General features: G+C 43.9%; 1 protein-coding gene across 7 annotated transcripts in view; it reads right to left on the bottom strand.

Moving 5' to 3' along the window:
- NHSL1 (NHS like 1) overlaps positions 1 to 17,238 on the bottom strand; it is a 176,929-nt gene extending 159,691 nt beyond the window's left edge. For 4 of the 7 annotated variants that reach the window (XM_038130370.1, XM_038130371.1, XM_038130374.1 and 1 more), the window contains exon 1: positions 16,259 to 17,233. In XM_038130370.1, coding sequence (XP_037986298.1) covers positions 16,259 to 16,616 — 358 coding nt within the window. In that variant the 5' untranslated portion in view covers positions 16,617 to 17,233. Of the gene's footprint in view, positions 1 to 16,258 lie in introns of all 7 variants that reach the window. The other 3 variants (XM_038130372.1, XM_038130373.1, XM_038130383.1) reach the window with 2 other exon arrangements.
- Between the last annotated feature and the right edge of the window lie 2,899 nt (positions 17,239 to 20,137).

The following is a 20,137-nucleotide window of genomic DNA, read 5'->3' as shown; positions in this document are numbered from 1 at the left end:
GAGATGCAGGCTCTGATATTAGTTTGTATGGACGTGGCAGTTGACCTTTGAGTTTTCTTTGTTTAACTGTAAAATGGGAATTCTGCCATCCTCAAAGCCCTTTTGAAGCTTATGAGTGAGAGCACCTTCAGCTATAGCTATGGCCACATCACAACTGCCCCATCTACACTATGGCTCACTCTGGAGCATCAGCCTTCAAGGAAGGGATGTTGCTTTTCCACTGAAGGATGGCGGTGGCATTTTCGTACAGAGGTTTCTCACTCCTTTGTGCATCAGCCCATTATTCTGCACCCACAAATTCAGTACTTCCAGCTTCCAAAATCAAGATCTGTCTCTACAAGGCTTGCAGAGGAAGATCTCTGATCTTCCAGCAAGCCTCAATCATGCTAAAGAAAAACTTGCAAGGTTACAGTACAAGACAGATGTAATTATTAGAGGTCTCATAGGGATGCTGGCAACCATGAGCACTCTCAGCATCTGTAGTACCCATAGGATTTAATCCAGAGCATTTTAACATCTGTAGATTTTTCATATTCTTTTTTTTTTTTCTAAAATCCCCTCTAGCAAAATAAGTGACACACCCCTCCCTTTCTATGTTTATTTTCCTTCCAGGAACAAACCAACCCCCCACTGGCAACACTAAGCACATATGAGAGTCTAACTTGACTTCAAGATGACTGCAGAAGACAGAACTTCCTTAGTTCAATGGGACTGATGCCTGCCTCATGCTAATTTTGTTTAATTTCAGTCCATCCCTTTCCATTTGTGCCATCTGTTCTTGTAACCAACTTACCTTTCCCATCCGCGGCAAAACAGATTAATTAACTAAACATAAAGGAGGCATCTAGAGGAGCTTTAAAGGTCCCTTCCAGCACAGACTAGTTTATGATATGGCAGCATAGGTGGCCACATCTCCCCATTTTCTGGTCTCAGGACCCCCCAGGCCGCTGGCAGAAGCCCAGGAGCCACAGTGCCAGCCCAGCACGACACGGCTACAGCTCTAGGAGAGAGCTGCTCTCACACCACACTCAGTGCTGAATATTAATGAAGCTTGATTAAAAACACGAGGGCAATCCCAAGTCAGGGGGAACTCTGTTTTCAGATTTCGGTATTGCAAAATATGGTCTCCAGAGTGTTCCTGTATATATCACCACTAAGGTTGCTACTTCCACTGCTGCTAATTCCCTCTCCTCCCAAAACAACCTCTCCCTGGTTTTATAGCATTTCAGTGAAGAAGCAGCTCTGCAAATTTGACAAAAAGGAAACTTGTGATAGCTAGAGGTACTGAAATAAATGGAAAGCTGGAGGGGGATAGGGTTCTAAAAGGTTTTTTTATTAAAAAGTAATTTTTAAAAAATGTACCACAATTCACACAAAGCAAGCTGTTTGCAGAAAGAAGATAAAAGGAATACAAGAACATTTCTTATGCAATAGATAGGCAAGATGTTTATCTGAAACATTACTTCATTAGGAAACACTGGGGGACATCCTCCCACTGAAAGAAAAAAACAGAAAACAACCCCAAAACTTACCTACACACTTTTGACTTCTCTCTGTCTCCTACATCTTCACTATTATAAACAGACTCCCAGAGTGCCAGCCTCAGCATTTTTATCTCCTGAAGCAGCAGACTCTTGCCTATGAAGGCAGCACTTCAGCGTAAGGATGGACTGAGCTCTGAGGATGTGAGCATGGGGGAGGGAAGCTTCAATATTACAACCCATCCATCAACCACTTCTATAAAGCTCTTTTGTTCCAAGTTCATACTTAGCAACTCAAGGTCAAAACTGATGTTGGAAAATGCAAATCGTAAGTCAACCCAGACTTTCACCCCATGCGTCTTCTTGACCTTAAACGCAAACAAGAAACAGGCAAAAAGAAGTTTCAGCTACATGATCTATTTATATAAAAATATGTGTTGAGGAATACGAACAAATTAAAAATTACTGGGGGTTAATCTACACTACTACTGATACAGATTAGAAAAAAAAAATCAGAATGTGTGCATTTAGGATAAAAAGCCCTTACTTTTTTAGCTCTCTTACACTTTGAGCAAAGTCAGTTTCACCTGGTAGGGGCTTTTCTGTTTGTTTTTTTCTTTACTGTCTATTGGGATTTGATATTTTAGTTTTGAGCTGTTTTTTGTTTTTTTCTTTGAGAGAGACACACACAAGGTTTGATTGAAAGCACCACAGGGAAAACTAGCTGGTTGAAAAAACCCCAACCTTTTCCTCTCTGGTACAAAACAAAGGAACACATCTCTATTAGCCTTTGTCTTTAAGAAGTCCTGGGTCAGATGTTGGCAGCCTCCACAAAGAAGAAAAATAGTAGGTATTACCAATAAAAAGCAAGGGTTTCATTGCAGCCAAGAAAACAGGATGTATTCCACAGGCTATAACTGTTCTCCTTAGAAACACAATATGGGGAGAAAAAAAAAGAAAAATCATTCATTACTCTCAAATACTTAAGAGCAGACTTTTCAATGAACCCCATTTCTGCAGGATTCCATGGCAGAAAGCAACAGAGGTGCCAAATACCTGAGATTACAAGCTTATCCAGTGGATATTTCCCAGAGGTGCTGTAACAAAAATCAATTTACATGGACAACAGAAAGACGGTGTAAGACAAGAGAACTCTGACACAGAACTCTGATCTAGTATTTAAAATCTCTTAATTTTAGATGATCTGGCAGTCTTTAGAATTGTCATCACAAAACTTCGAGTTTTATTCCAAGAGTTTACATATAACATCTTTCATATGGGAAAAGTCCTGCCAAGAGCTTTAAATATAGCTGTGTTGAATGCCAGTTTGGCTTCCTCCATGTGAATATGGACAATTTTAACAAGAGTTTATGAACTTGCACTGGGAAAAAAAATGTATAATGATAGTTTGCCATCCATGTATGTAAGTTATAAGTTATGTAAAACACCAGATAATTCTGCAGTCTAGCAAAAATGTTTTAAAACTATTTCTCTCCGATAGCTTTGATTTGGCCCTTAAATCACAACTTTCTTCTAAAGCACCATCACACTTACACAGTCCTGGCAATTAAGTCAGCCTGAAGGGGTGCTTACTTAGGGGAAGGACAGGAAAATATGTTTAATTAGCAGCAACTCAGGCTACGGAGGAACGGCTTTATTTGATCAACTGCTGCTGTGGATGATCAAAAAGGTGTTTCCTGTAATTCTCATTGGAGTTCGCTTGCTTGCCCCAAGCAAGATGAAGAACAGAACTATATGGTATGTTTTCCATCCTCCTTAAAAAAGCTCCCATCAACAAGCAAAAAATAGGGTACTGTAGTAATGTAACCTAGATCCTAGACAGTTTCCAAAAACCCAGCCAAGGATCTTTGTCAAATTTCAAAGAGAAGCCGCTGCTGAAATTCTTAAGCATGCGGAAGGGTTGTTCAGGACTCCTCCTGCACACAGTGAATGCTTTTCACTCCCTAAGAGATCATTGCCAGCAGGATCTGTAAGGTGAGACACTGGAAACAGTTCCCACTTCCTCCACTGGAGACAGTTTCCATCTTTCTGGGATCAAGTTTATTACCTTGCCTTTCAACGGAAACAATAGGTATTTTTATGGAGCGTATTAAAGCTCTTCCCAAGAAGCACTGCAAGGTCAGAAGTCCTCAAGTAAATAATTATAAGTAAAAACAAAAAATATTATTTTTAATTTTTAGAATGTGATTTTTGGCTCCCAGCTCTATAACTTGATTAACTAACACCTTCCCTTGCTCATCCTTTTTCAAATAAATGTGCTAAAACATAGTCACAGTTTAGGAATGGTATTTTCCAATTTAGTGCTCCTGCTAAAACCACACCACTGCTTGCTCCCCCTTCACTCCAACTGGAGGCACAGGTGGAGATAAGAACAATTAACTGGAAACAGCAATGAGATAAGAAAACGAACAGCAGCAATATTAATAAAAAAAGGTATAAGACAAAGAAACTATTTACATGGAAAGCCCATGACAATAAGCAAATACCAGACAGCTTCCTTCACCACCTTTTCTTAACTGGGGAACCCCTTCTCCCCAGGAGAGAGAGAGAGAGAGAGAGTAAGAGCAAGTCCCTTTCCCCGCTGCCTGCAGCAATGGCCTGAGGTGGTACAGAATAACATCTGCGTCCCAGCCACACACACTCCCATCTAAAAATTACCCTGTCCTGGCCAAAACCAGGACAGACATTTACCAAAGGCCACAGAGTACCCCAGCTCTCTTGATCAAGTTGTTGTTCATCTTGGGTCCCACTAGTACCCCTCTAGGACAGCCTTCCCAGTAAGGAGTGTATCCGTGTTTGTGGTTACAATGCTTAGACGAGAGGCAATGAGAACAAACCATAATGCATGAAACTCTGTTCAAGCGTATGGAAAAGCAGTTTTACTATGAGGGTTGTGATTGCCCCTCCCTTGGAGATATTCAAAACCCAAATGCACACAGCCCTCAGCATCTGGCTCCCACTCAGCCTATCCTGAGCAGGGGGCTAGATTAGGCGGCCACAGACAGAAGGTAGTGACCAGTAACTCAATGTCCAGATGGAGATCGGTGACAAGTGGGGCCATTTGGGACCAGTTCTGTTTAATGCCATCAGTGACAAAGATGAAGGGATCAAGTGCACCCTCAGCAACTTTGCAGGTGACAGACACCAAGCTGAGTGGTGTGATTGACACGCCTGAGGGCCAGGATGCCATCCAGAGGGATCTGGATAACCTCAACATGTGGGCCCATGGGAACACTACAGGTTTACCCATTCAGTTGCAATGTTCTCAAGACAGGACCTTTGGCGACTATTCAAGCAGCCTCAAGAATTCTCCCTTGAAAAGTTTAATTCCATTCAAACTCACTGTCTCAGCTTCAACAACAGCCACCAAGGTAGGGGGAGAAAGGTAAGGCACATGGCACACAGTTATAGTACCTTTTATAATACTCTGTAAGTGGAGGCTGTGCTCTTGTGCTAACCATGACCTGCAGAACCTTCAGGCTGACAATGAGTGACACTGCTCACTTCAGTGTTCACTTACAGAGTTCATACCCGCACTTGCTATTTGGTGCTTTCTGCCTTTTGTCAGTCAGTCATTTTTCCAATTGGCTGTTTTTATTAAAAGCTGAGCTATTCTGGAGTCCTCCCTAATAAATACAAAGTTCCACTAGAGATATGCCCATGCTTTCATTTGTCTTCGTGATTAAATTTATTCTTATTTTTATAAGCCAGTAATACTAATATAAAGTAGAAATACCATATGTGCATAGCCATAACTAGTGATAAAACCAGTGGAGCACAAACATGCCAAGCTGACAGGAGCTCAAAAGAAGACAAGCTTTTGTCTATCATGACCTAATTCATTTTTCTACCAGTTGCACTACACAATGCATTTAAATAATTTAAATATTTGATGCGTTAACCTGCAGCACATTATCTCTATGTACAATGCTAAATTACCTACTCTTCATCCTACCTTTTACAAGCTGCAGCTATTTCCAGACTGCAGCTGGTTACTAACAGTAAAAAAATGTTTTGTGAAGAAGAAGCTACTGTATTTTATGTGTTGGGAAAAGGGGTGGGAGAGGAAAACATGCTCAGTTAGAGCAACAGGGTCAAAACAACACGCCTTGAAGAGCACTCCCCTCCCATGTTACATACCACACTCTTCAGAGGGGACATCACAAATTACAGAATTCAAGCCAAACTCAGCAATGAGTGGGAGCAGGCAAGATAATAAGCACTGCAGATGGTTTTAGTCTTCATTACCATCCAGTAGACACAATGTCTCTGTAACAGATACGGACAAACAGAGGCTTTTGTAACATGACAAACTAAAAAGCACCAAGAGCTGTATGTTTTTGTGGTATTCTTCACCTCAGGCAAACACTCTGTGGATTTCTAATTACCTGCTCTTCCTCTAGACCTCAAAAAAGCCCATAACTGTTGTGAAACTTTGGGTTCTTCAAAACAGACCATTTTAAGCCACACTTAACTAAATTACCATCTTCTGGATTCGCTCATATGTGTTATGACTAGACTCTTTCAGAGCAAAGAGCCTTCTAAATCGCACTTAAATCTGCACGGTGGCTGTGCTAAGTGCTTCCTAATGTTTGAAGGAAATTTGTTATCGCAAACAGGCCAACAGTGCAGTTTAACCTTCCTTCAGGATAAGCAAGCACAGCCTCTCTCCTCTCCATGCAGATTTGGAGAAGGGCAGCCCTGTCCTACCGCTGACCATCAAGACAAGGCAGGGCAAGAGAACTGACGCACGCTTGTCTCGTTTTCTCCAGCTTCCCTTTCTTTCCTGAAGGTAAAGATCACGATTATAGATTACAATTCAACGTATTTCTCAATTATTATACAATTATAACAGCAACAGTAGTTTCAAAATCAACTGCAATCATGTATTTACATTGAAACCACCCTTGTTATGATCCCGCTTGCCTCCCCAGGACAAGGCAAACCCTGCGCGATGCCGCCCGGGATTTCCGAAGCGCAGAGGCACAGCCACCTCGGCTCATGTTGCACAACTGGGGCTGAGCCCAGCTGCAGCCCCACGGGGTCAGGGCCCCCCTCCTCAGGACTGCTCCCTGCAGGGCTCAGGCTGCCCCAGCCTGCCCAACAGGACTGCACACGCTCCCCACTGCGAGGGCAGCAGCCAGAGATAGCAGGAAGGGTGTTGGCCGCACGGAGATCAGTTGCCATACCAGTTTCCCACATCTGGGCTTCCAACAAGGTCGCGAATGCAACTGGTACAAAACCTTTCAGCTCTAACCCCACTATCGCCCTTCTGTTTCCTGCCATAGTCATTCCCTACAGCATGCATTCAGCCATGTAGAATGAGTTTATTTAAGTAAGTATATTTACACCTTAAAATACCTGATCTTCTATCACATACACATTATTAAAATAAAGTTAGCAGGAGGAACTACATAGCAACTACCTACCTTTATTTTAATAGAACAAGGAAATAGCTCAATGAGCAACTTTTAGGAAACTGAACCTAAACTAACACACAGAGGCATATTTATGAACATTAGTGTATTTTCATTCTTTCTTCCTCACAACAAATCTGGAACAAACTTATTTCTTTCTCACATTTAAAAATCTTAAAGTTCACATAAAAAGGCCTCCATGTTTCCAACACTACAAATCAAAATAGTATAAAGGAGGCTGTAACCATGTACTTAATTGCATTATTGTTCATATACACATGAACATATATCTTCACTCTTACAGAATTATCATTTTCAGAAATTCTTGGGTTCTTGGATAAATATTTTTCAGTATCTAGGACATGTATTGGAGGGAAGAAAAATAATTCAGAATTTGAGTGGAAAGGATTTTATTTGCATCATGTCCAGAATAATGGGTGATGGACTTTGCTATGTTATCAATCAAGCTTTGCTTGTGCTATCTTTCTTCTAAATTGAAAATCAAATATCACAGTTAATGAAAAGTTTTGCAAGAGCTTGTTCCCATTTCCTGGTAGTTGAGTTCTTTTTACTACTTCAAAATGTTTTAAGTGCCTCTAAGGACAAGGTGGCTAACAACATTTTGATATTTTCTTTTTAACTTTTAATGATACTGCATTATCCCAGTATCACTTGGTTTCTCAGTCATTCCAAGCAGATTCAGTTACTCACCATGAGCTAGGTACTGAACAGGAAGGGAAAGCCAGCACCACTTGCTTGGGAGCTCTTCCCTTCCATGCAGCAGAAACAAAAGGTGCCACTAGAGATAACCCGCAAGACGCTCATCTTGGATCCTGCTGAGCTTCCTGTAAGCAAACTCCATCTGCTGCCAAAAGCCAAAACTTGCTAAAGTAGAAAACAAAGATACCCATTTGCAAGGAGAAAGACTGGGCCTGCTTTCTTACTCAAACCCAAGATTTTGAGAAACTTTACAAATGTAACAGCCAGACACAAAGAATGTATATAAGCCAGTGAGTGGCAATATTTATCCCACCACTTAAAGCTGATGAGAGCTCTTCTGTAGCCAGCATTTTGACACTAAAAAAAAAATAAAAATTGGGAGGACCGAGAAGAAAGAAGAACATTCAAGTACAACACATTACCATTTAAAACATACTGTAGAAGTGTCTTGTTTTTATTTTCCAATTGGTTGCTCAAGCAGGGAAAAAAAATCCCACCATTGTCACTATTACTCAATATGCTTGAAATTGCTATCATTTTCCCATTATGATTAACATTTGCATTTAGTGCTAGCAGAAAAAACGAAGTGGCTCAGTTCTTCAGTAGCATCCATAGTTCTAATATACTTCAGGAGGCAGCTGTTCTAGTCCTAATCTCTGAAAAGTAGAAGCTAAGTTAATTAAAAAATTACAATCTTAGATTAATCAAAATTTGGTTAGCTAGGCTACAGCCTGATTACAGTAAAAGGAATGTCCAATCAACTAACTTAACAGATCTACTTGTTATCAAGATGTCAAATTTTAAATTAAGACAGAGCTGTCTCACGTTAGGGAAATTAAACTTACTGAAACATTAAAATGTCAGCCAAGTTTGAAAGCTGTAAGAACTCAGCCACAGACGTATTGTACTCAGCCACGTATTAAAGTCAGTCCTTTTGAGGGTTTTTTTTTATTTCAAGTAATACCTTGATATTCTCACTTCCATCGCTGTAATGGTGTAAATGGTTTTGTGCTTGCTTTATACTCCCATAGCAGAGCAACGGGCATGTTTGGAAGGGAAGCAATAGAAATGAAGAAAGGGGCATACTCAGTTATTATGGTGCTACCCACTGTGCCACAACCCCAGGCAGGAAGGCCTTACACTGGGGCTAACACCAAGGGGTTTTGAAATAGAGGGGTGAGGGGGGCTGTCAGGAGAAAGCCAGAAGCTCCATCAAATTTCACCCTTCCCTGTCTCTGCCTCCTATCTCCTCACCTCCTTCCTCAGTAACCCAACCAGCTAGCAGGCCTGCAGAGGTTGTTGTATTTGAGGAAGGCAAAATGCTGAGTTTTAACAAGTGACATGGGTGGTGAGGTGCAGAGCAGACACTGTGACTGTCACACCTCAGAACAGGGAGAGGCAGCTCAGAGCATACCTGGGGTGAGTGAGGAATCAAAACTACTAAAGAAAATGAGGAGGAGAAAATAAGAGGAAGGAAATAAAAAAATTAATCAGGTCTTAACCTAAAAACTGTGTAGTCCAGTGGCTTCAACAGGGTAACTACCCAGAAGAGTGACAGCAAAGCAATTACTTGGTTCTGCCTCTCCCTGCAGGAGTAGCTACCCTGCCTCCAGTCTGCAGAGTGCCTGAAGCTCAGTCACATTCATTGGACCTCAAACATTTATACTCTAACTACTCCTAGTTCTTGAAGGGCAATGAAATCTCATGCGCACAATGCTGATTAAAGGACAAGAGGCCAATAAATAAATAAATGAAACCAGCCTAACTTAAACCACCATAATTTACAAATGACAAAGAGAAAAAACCCATGACAGCCTGAAGCCAGAAGCAGCCCTGCCCAACTAAAATATGGTAGGATAGAAGTACAAACAACTCGCAAAGTCCACCCACATTAATCTGTGCTAAACCCACAGGTAGCAAAATATTTTTTCTAGTCTCTTAAGCTGCATGACATCCAGGCTTTCTGGAGACTGCCATCCAACCAGCAGGTTTCCTATGCAACCTACAGCCAAGAACAACATTTAATTAGCATGTTTAATTGATCTTGTTAACTGTTAGGGTGGACAGCTTTGATCTCGCCTGCTGATAGCTAGTTTAGGACTACAAAAGAAACTGGGGCTTTGCATAATTGCCAAGCTTTCGATGTGTGTCTTTTAATTCCTTCTGTTTCCCAATCCCTCTTTCTGTTTCTGCTCAGGATAACAGGAAGCAAAGAGCATGCCATCATTTATTTTATCATTTATTTGAGCATGTAGGCGGAAAAAAAGGAAGATGAGGAAAGGGAAATTGCTGCTCCTTCACCCAGAAACACAGGAAAAGGCCAGGAATTACCACAGTGAATCTGGTCTGGGCAACATTAAATAAGTACCCGATGGCTGAGGGCAGCCAGCACCAAACACTTCAGTGGCAGGGAACACTAAGCATGTGTGGGATAAGCTGCTCCCAACCCCCCTTGAAAGCCTGATCCCACTTTCTGTTGATTAGAGGTTGGTTTAAATTCCGGGATAGGGGTTTTGAGGAATTTCAGTGGCTCTCCACTGTGTTGTTCTGTGTTTGTTAATGGGCTCATCCAAAAAATTATTCTTCTGCAGGAGATTCATATTAGCTTAGAGAGAAGCCCACAAGACCAAGATTACTAGCTTGCACTCAACCAAGACGAGACTGTGCCAACACTAATAGGAAGAGAAACTTCTGAGGACATTTTAGTGCATCCTAAAATATCTAGCAACCTTCAAAATAGATCCTAATTGAAACAACTAAATACAAGTATGTTTAATTCATTAACTACCTCTCCTAAACACTGTTTTCCTGAATGATCAAGCCACTCATAAGTTCCACGGAAATAAATGTTCATAGGTGGTGTATAATAGGTTCTGAGCCATGTACAAAGCAGCTCTACATTTCAGCCAAAGAGTGTCAACTGTTTTCAGAACAGCAAGCCAAACCCTCATCAAACTGAATTCAGCTGGAGCTTTGCCACTCAGCAGGACAACGACTTGGCCCACCATCCCCATGGGAAATCTTTTTCTAACTCAGACTTTCTTCCTGCTTATTTCAAATGAAATCTCCTTTGGATCAGGTTGAATCTCCACAAATAATTAGTCTTGCACTAGCTAAATAAAACAAGAGTTATATTGCTTCTGAGCAGCAAACTGAATAATTACAACAGGGTTAAAGAGAAAATTTCTTCTTTTCTTTCCCAGGGGGAACTTCTGAATTAACTGTTTAACATGGTTGAACTTTGCTGCTGAATCTTCGTATTGCACAGCAACAGAGAGAAGTACCACAGTGCAGTCACCTCAAGCATCTGTAATCATGGATGAGCTGTAGCTCCCAAATAGTGCTAGAACAGAGTTCTTCACCTAAAAGATTTGGTGAGAAAAGACAGGCTTTCTCATGAGCACACTGTGGTTTTGGTGGTTAGTTTGGGGATTTTGGTTGTGGTATGTTTTGTTTTCTTTTGTGGGGGTGTGTGTTGTTTGACTTTTTTTTATCCTTAATTTTCTGAAGAAGGATTCTTCTTATTGCTGCAGGATGATGAATATCTTGTATTCTCTGTCCTTACACCAGAAACCATAGAAAGCCAGCCAGCACCTTCATCTCCTGCCTACTGCTGATACTTTCTCAAATAATGCTCACTTTTGGTGGCTTGGGATGGAGGAGGGGTTTCCCTAGGAATAAGCTGAATAAAGCTTCCTGTTCAGCTAAAGCAGGAAATGTGCTCCAGTACTGCCTTGCACACAAAGAGTGGAAAATACTTACTAAACAAAATAGCAGGAGATGAAGTGTAAACTGGATTGTCCTTCCATCATGCAGACAAATAGAAAGACTTACTCCCCATGCCCCCAGCTCCCTTGCATTAATGTCCTTAAACTTGGAGGGAGGAAAAAAAAAAAAACAACAAAAACCATACATATATATAGGCCTTGTGCATCAAAATCAAATGATCATGCTGTGCCTTTAAAATCAAACACTGAAGGATTTTAAGCAACACTAATTAGGAGGTAGCATTTCCTCCCTCCCACAAAATCGACTTCTTGTTAAAACAGGAGGTGCAACTGCCCAAACCCCATCCTGCTAGTGGAGACACTGAAAAAGACGTTGTCATTAGGCTAACCTCCCAGCATCTCTCTCAAATCATCTCTTCTGAAAGACTTTAAAATAAATAGCAGAGAGGATGGAAGGAACAGCCTTCCAGTCTGTCAAACCACTGGGATTTACAGAAAAGAACAGCAATAATATTTTTTGCATAAATAACAGCAGATGGCAGAAGACAAATATTAATGGAAAATATGTCCTTCTTCATGCCCTACAAAAACAATGACTGTTTAAGGCCCCACAGCATTTCCCAAGAGCTGGCCTTGTAATTCATGCAAGATTTTTCTGCAGCCATCATATGCTTTTTGATGAGCTCTGATCACTTCAAAAAGGCACTTATCCTCACCCACCCTGACATTTGAGAACCAAAAGTGATGAAAAACTACATCACCTGATCCTAGGTCACAGCTACAGATGCACACTGCTAGAAAATAAAAAGCTGCTGGGCAAGTCCCGTGGTGTAAAACGCATTATGGCAGCTGGATGCTGGAAATATATGACAAAACATCATGCAAAACAGCAACACACATAAGTTAATGAAAACCTGATGAAAGACTGTTTAAAAATGTACTGAATCTAATTAATTCTCTAGATGTGACTAGTGCAGCTGAACTAAGGTCACAAGTACTGCATAGTACACTTGAATTTTATAAGCCACCTTAAGCCATTAGTGCCTCCCATCACCATGAGTTACAAACCAGTCATCAGCCCATAGGGCCGTGTCTCATCATATTTTGATGTCCCTGCTTGTGGCACAACACCCTGCTCATTATGCAAAGCTCAAATACATGTCAGGAAACCATTTTACTAACTGGCCTTAAAAATAGCCTTGTATTGAAATCAAGTCAAGCACAATTTTATCAGTTAGGGGGATATAGAGAGAAACTTCTCTACCACTGTAAACAAAAAGTCAAAGAGAGCTAAACCAAACCAGACAAAGCAGAGTCATTCTAGTGAATCTGACAACTCGGCCATCACCAAGACTGCATACATCTGAGAGCTACCTTCAAAGTGCTGAAGCAGACATGAAATTAAACTCTCTGACTACATGTGGCACACCAGTACAAAACCCTTGGAAAGGAGGCCTCCCAGCTGAAGGGCATGGCTGAATTCCAGACATGGGGAAGTTTATCCCTAGTAAGGGTTGCAAAGACATAGCATCTACTGCGCTACAGCACATCCTTAACCAGTTTGCCACATCAGAAAGTTCTCTCCCATGCGGGGCAGCGAATGGATGTCCTTGAACTAATGCATTCACTACAGAATACTGGTGAGTCTGAAACCAAAGAGAAACATCAGAGATCATCTGAGGCACATTTACCTATTCATACTCTAATATCTAGGTGTAGGAGCATATGGATCCTATACACACACAAGGACACACAGTACAGACAGACCAGCAAGCACAGTCCATGACTGCAGAGAGTGACTAAGTGAAGACAAAGAGCTTTGTTCTGCCTGCTTTCCCTCCCTCACACCCCGTCCATGCTCAGCGAGGAACAAACTCTAATGGACCCCTCTTATCTGAAGGGTACTGCATGTAAACTTTACTTTGAAACAAAATTATGATAGTGCAAAAAAAAAAAAAAAAAAAAAAAAAAAAAAAAAACTAACCCAAACCCACAATTTCAAAGTATGTACTTTCCCGAGCAGCACGGACACACATAGCGTATCTTCTACCAGCTGCCAGTTCGCAGCTACTTCCCAAAAAGTGGTTGTAACCCAGATTTGAAGTTTTCTAGTCCTCTTCTTGTCCTTCCCATTCAACATCATGCTGGGATCTCAAAAGTTTTTCTGGGACCTTCAGTTGCAAGAGGAAATTATTTTCTGGGCCCCACAAAGAGAACAAAAGCCATTTATTGAAGTAGAAATCACCCGTGATTTGAAAAGCAGGTGTACAGTGTCCTATCCCCTCATCCTGAATGCAAGAGCAAATTACTTCAGTCATCTGACACAATGTCATGCTGCACCTGTGTGTGCACTTGTGCACCACAAAAGGCGCAGTAGTTTACAATATCTGAAAAGGTTTACGATTAGTAAAAACCTAGTAAATGGGAAAGCAATTATACAATCCTTGTTGTTCTTACATCCTGCACCAGCAAACAGCTTTCTCCATGAGGCTTCAAAAATTGGAAGGAAAAATTCCCCCTTGCTGTTGTTCCCAAACAAAGACAGCATTATTAAACCATTTTCTTTGTTTTCCATATAGTTCCCTTTAATGTCAGGAACAGGGTTAAATTTGCTGACAAGTCTTGACAGCGTGTATTACAGAGATGTTCATGATGCAAATGAGCATCCTACCTGATCTCCTTGACCAGACTGCAGTATCTAGAAAGCCTAAAGGAATTGTCATGGCTTTATGTGCAGCTTCATGTCAATATGCTCAGCCTACACATCAATTCCTAGTGACTGAATAGGTAAATAAAATAACCTTCCTTTACAAACAAAACAAAAACCCAAACCAACAAACAACAAAAACAACCAACCAAAACACCAAAAAATTAGAGCTAAATAATCATTTCTTCTCTTAGATTTAAATGAATAAGATCATTGAAAAGTGAAGATAGCAGCAGCAGCAGCAATGAGATTTCAAGCAGCAAAACTGAGTGAACAAAAGGCATGACACTTAGCAAAGAATTTAAAACCAAACAGAGAAAGCCAAACATAAGAACTGCATCCCGTTTTGGGCATCACAATGACAAGAGCAAAGACCATCACATTAAAAGCAATAACTGGTTTAGCCTGAAAAACTGAGTTATAACAATAACAACAACAATATTCATGAATATATAATTTGTGCAAAAGGATGACTAAGAAAGAGTACAATCACTAAGAGTCTGACACCTAGAATTTCAGGGTTTGCACAGTGCAGCAGCAGCCGTATTTCACCCCTGCATTTATATACATTGCATCAGTGTATGGTAATTATTAGGATCCTATTTCAATTGAGATAAATAAATATTGCTTCCTACTAGGCAATCAATTTAATATACCACTATATACTGCAGGTATCCTCAGTAATAACACATTTCAATGTGACAGCACCATGCCACGTTTAATTAACACAACCATATTGGCAGAAAAGGTTATACTTGTCTTGGTGAGGAAGAAACGGTCCTTCCATTAATCATTCAGTTATAAAGCACCTAAAAAAGTAAAACTGGTTAGCACAAAACTTTAGCCTCACACTTTAAAACCACAAGGTTTGGTATAGATGATGAAGGTGTCCTCCCCCAGAGATCACGTACTCGAGTATAACATAAGGAATACTTCTGCAATGAAACAGGTAAGTCATCCATACAGGGTTCATACCCTTTAAATCTTATTTCTGAAATTATCAATTAGTTTATTTCCTTATCAATTTTGCTCATAAGTGTGCCATATGGAAAGCAATCTTTCTACTTCCAGTCAGAAGAAAACTGTCGGTGATCTCTGAGCAACAACCATATTTAGGCTGGGCTTACACCTTATACAGCTGCCACAAAAGTTGCAACACAATTCTTTGGGTTCCTGAATGTTTCCAGCACATTGAGAAAGCTAAGCTGATGTTGCAAGCCATCTCCCACATTGTCTGTGGGGAGCTTGGTCACGCATAAACAAAACTTCATGTGCCAGATGCAATTTTTACTGGATCCTTTCTCCAAAGTTGGACCGAGCTCAGGAAAGAAAACCAAACCACCTTTTCCTATAGCTCCGTGTAGGTGTACAATTAGTCATTTTTAGGGGCAACTTTACAGGCAATGAAAAAAAATTTAAGAACAGCCTCCTATGCTGCCACTACTTAGGAATCCGAGGCCGAATCTGCATCTTGCTTCCTGGGCTCCGTATGAAGTTGAAATTTCAAAGTTTGAGATCCGCTCAAAGAACAGAAGCTCGAGAGGACCGAGAGACACAAAACCAGCTGCAAAGTACATCCCAGGTTTCTATTTACTGAGGTCTTTCCATGCACATACAAAAGAACTAATCAGGCATGTGGGCTGAACTGTCAGAAGCTCGGCTGATCCCAAGTCTAGCGCATACCCGGCATAAGCATATAAACAAACTCCCCGGGGATCGCAGCGCTCCCAGCTCCCGGTGCTGGCGGCCAGCCCGCAGCCCGCTGCCCGCCCCGGTGGGCGAGGGCTCCGCCGCACAGAAGCGCTGCGGGAACACCCGCAGCCGCCAGTCCCGCACGCTGACACCGCCCCTCCGGCACGGGCCGGCCACATCCAGGGCCGGAGCCACCGGGACGGAGCCGGGGCCGGGTGTCCCGGAGGGGGATGAGCAGCGCCGCGCTACAGCCTGTGGGCACCGGCGGGCCCGGGGGCGGCCGCCGCCCCCGTGTACGGGAAAAGAGAGACGGGGATGCTTCGGTGTCCCTCTTTCCTTTCTATTTTCAAATAAACCACAAACCAGAGCCCAGCCTACCGCGCCAACAGCTCCGCCACCGGGCGACCGCCCTCCCGCCGGTCCTCCCGCTCCCCGAGCCGCCCCGCCACCGTCCCGGACGAGCTCGCAGCGCCGGGCAAGGGTGGTACTCACGGATCTTGACTTTGCGGTGGTCGAGGCGGGCCAGGAGCTCCTCCAGGGCGCCGAGGCGGCGCTGGAGCCGGGCGTTGCGGTGGCACAGGGAGTCCGCCTCGCTGAGGATCCCGCCGAAGATGTCGCCGGCGCAGCGGGAGAGGTCGGAGAGCTGCATCAGCAGCGACACCAGCGCGTACGAGCTGACCTGCTCCAGCGTCCCGAAGAGCGGCACCGCGCCGCGGCGGCGCCCGCTGCCCCCCTCCGCCGCCCCGGCGTGGTCCCCGGGCGCCGGGCCGCCCCGCTCCGCGCCATCCCCGCCGGCCTCTTCCAACCTGCACAGCTTCAGCGGCTCCAGGGTCCGCAGGGGGAACGGCATCGCGGCCGGGGACGGGGAGCAGCGCGGGGCACGGCAGCGGTGGCGGGGAGAGCTAGGCGTCCCCGGCGCGAAAAGTCTTCATCCGCGCAGCGGCCGCGGTGACAAAAGTTCAGAGAGAGGAGAGGGAGGGAGGGAGAGAGAACAGCACAACAACAAATGAATCGGGGCGGGAGGAGGGCGGCCGGGCTACGCGCTGCGGGGCTGGGGGGGAGCCGCCGCCGCCGCCACCTCGGCGCAGGGGGAGCCCCGCGCGGCGCCCATGTGCGGGAGTGGCCCCCGGAGGCGGGAGCGGCCCCGGGAGGAGGGAGGGAATGGGATGGGATGGGAGGGGAGAGGAGGGGGAGCGGAGTGGAGCGCAGCACCGCCGCACGGCGGGCGCGGTGAGAGCCCGGGCCGGCCGGGAGACAGGAAAGAGCCCGGCTTTCTCTCCCCCAAGTGAGGATGAGGCGGGGAGGGAGGGAAAGAGGAAGCGTGGGAGGGGGACTGAAGCGCCCTGGATGCGGCCACAAAGGAGGAAAGGCAGCCAGAGGAGGAGGGGAGAGAAAGCCCGGACCAGCTCCACCTGGGGAACCCCGCGCCGTTGCAGGCACTTTTCTGAACGCACCAAACTCCCAACCCGGAAAGCGAGAGCTGGAAAAAGAGGAGGAGGGAAGGGAGGCGGGGGGGGAAAACCCTCCACGAACCTGGGAAAAGCAGGAGGCCGCCGCCTACCTGTGGCTCCCCGAACTGGAGCCTCACCCTTCCCGGCCAGCCAAGGTGGCTGCTCCCGGGCCGGCCCCGCGGCGCTCGGTCCAGCGGGGCTCCCCGGGGAGAAGCCAGCCCGTCCGGCCTCCTCCGCCCGGCGAAAGGGGCCAAGCCAGAGAGGGTCACGTCTCGGCTCAGCCCTTTCCCCTGCCGTGCTGCGGGTCAGGCCAGAGGTGCTGCTCAAAGGTAGGGGAAGAAGAGCAGCCTGTCTGGGAACGGCGCGTTCTCTGCGGTTAATTTTTAGTAAGATTTACACTAAGGTAGGAGAAGAAAAGTCTGGCCCGTGACAGCGAGTGTGGCAGCACCAAAGGTTGCACGTAATGCTGGTGTGGACCGAAGGCAGGTTCCAGCCTTAGAAGCCCCCGCGCTCAGGACACAATCGGCTCTTCATGGAGATGACGGCTCTAATGAGCTATTCCCCACAGAACCAATTTAGCCCACAAGCAACTGTCAACAGCTGCTATTTAATTTTAATTGGACAATGCCCTACTGGCTCTGGCTCCTGCTATATGATAAAGAGAGGAACCCAATCCCTCTCTTCTTGTGGGAAAGGGCCCTGGGGAAAAGTGGTTGTATGGTTCCTTCCTGCCTCAGAGCTTGTTCTGGCTCCTGCTGCAGCTCATGAATATATGCGATGAAAGAAAGAGAATCAGCTGGAGGAGGAAAGGTCCAGGGATGTATCCACGTTCATTAGCATCTTGAGGACACGCAATTTATGTAACAAAATATTCTGCATCAGAGTATCTAACACCCGTAGCTTTAGCGTTCGTTGCTTACAGGAAACCTGAAGGAAACCATTCCACCAGTAGTGTTTCAGAAATTCCTTTGTGCACGGAGAAGTATGGGGCTGCAGACAGAGGAATACAAACCAAAGGCTTGGTGGCACACTCGAGAGTTAAGATTTACAGGAAAGGCGTTGAAGGGCCTATCAAGTCATAGCAAAACTTGCAAGCCACTAATTCTTCTCTTACATTAATCAAGGCAAGTTTCATCTTCAAGTTTTCCCTGGGGGGTGGGGGCAGGAAGCAATGCCATCTAGTGTTTAAAAAATAAAGAACAAAGCCTCCTTTCTTAACACCTCTGTCCAAACAGGTTACCAATGGGTAACTTTGCAACTTGGAATGCTCCCACTGGTTTTGTGGTACAGACAGTACCACTGAGTGCGCACGTGCAATATTTACAGAAACTGGTGAGAAGAACATGGTACAAACAGGCAAAATGGTGTTTAATCCGGGGTTTAAGCACATAAGGAATGCAAAGAATTAGTTTTGCAATTGGGAAGCTGTCAGGATTGATTATCAGAGGATGGGAAGCAGTAATTTTGTCATATTGAACTCTCCTGGTTTTATTTTGGGACATAATGTCTTCATTAATACTTAGACATGTTTGTTTTGGGTAGTTGTTTGATAAAAAATGCATCCTGCTCACTGGCATGTTTGAATGGGGAGGAGTGATTCTTTGTATGGTGAGTTTAAACTACAGGAGTACCATCAATGAGGTGGACTTCAATATAAAACACTATAAAAGTAGGAAGAAACTGAGCAAAGAAGTCAGTTCAGGTGTTAGCTGAAAAGAACCCACAGCAACACATCTGCCAGGATAGATACCATAAGGATGTGTTTGATCGGAAAATACTAGTTTTTAAGTTTATTAATAGGTACTTTCAAAAAGGTACATTTGCTACTCTAATTTTTTTTTTTCTGAAAATGTGGATCATATCCTGATATTGCAAATATTTTTGCATGTTCTTATCTGTAAGCAGGAAAAGGCACTTAGAATAGATCTGAGCACAGAATAATAGCCAGAAATCAAAGCCTGAGCCAGCACCTAAATGCAGTAAAAAGCCTTAGCTAATGTGAGTGAATGGGATTTCACTGCCAGTGAAGTCTACTTTACCTATTTCACTGGTTCTTATGTTTGCACACTAAAATAAACTCCTGTGACAGCTTGAATATTTCTAGTGGGAATAATGTATCATAAAATAAGGTGGTTTTAGGACTGCCAGTTAAACCAAGTAAAGAAATAAATCTGAATTTTAAATGCACTGATGTTTTGAAATATTCAGAGTCTCTGTGTTTACTGCAGAATGATACTTTTTTCTCATTAATTTATATTATCTGTTTTTCTGGGATGGGTTGTTACCACATGGAATACTCCAAAAATAAAACAAGTGTAAAAAATGTAAATATTGAATGACTGAAATCTGAAGATAGGTTAACTGAAACCAATAAAGGTTGTTTCTGTGCTAAAGGAAGGGACATAGAAAAGAATATGAAGCTTAAATACTTACAGAGTTGGGGATTTAAATTATTCGTCATGCTGAAAAGGAAGCATTTGAAATTTCTACATACAGCAGAAGTACAGCCTTTCTTAGGGACACCCCATCTCCCTCAGGTAGCCATGCACACTGTCTGCTTCCAGAGGTTATAACTGGAAAAGGTTTTCTTTTCTGGCAGAGCTGTGAGAATGCTCCTGACCCTTTTAAATCTCTTGCAGGCCCAGGGGGACACTGAGTCAAGGCAGGCACCACTGGCCAGAAGGTGACAGCCCCGTGCTGTCCCTGCTGTCTGGCAGGACTCTGTCCTTGGGGGAGCCATCCCTGTCCTTGGGTGAGCTCATCATAGCCCTGCCTACTCACACAGTGCAGTTTTTTGGCAATTGTGTAGCTGGTGGCAGCAAGAGGCTGCTTTCCATGAAGCTGCATCCACTGGAGGAGGTCTGTGAGCTCAGTGGGCAGCAGTCACTTCCACTTGCACAGCTCCTATGCCTGGCAGAGC

The sequence above is a fragment of the Motacilla alba genome, chromosome 3 (assembly GCF_015832195.1).
Source record: "Motacilla alba alba isolate MOTALB_02 chromosome 3, Motacilla_alba_V1.0_pri, whole genome shotgun sequence".
Lineage (NCBI taxonomy): Eukaryota > Metazoa > Chordata > Aves > Passeriformes > Motacillidae > Motacilla > Motacilla alba.
The sequence above is the reverse complement of the archived record's forward strand: the minus strand, read 5'-3'. Positions and strand labels throughout refer to the sequence as shown.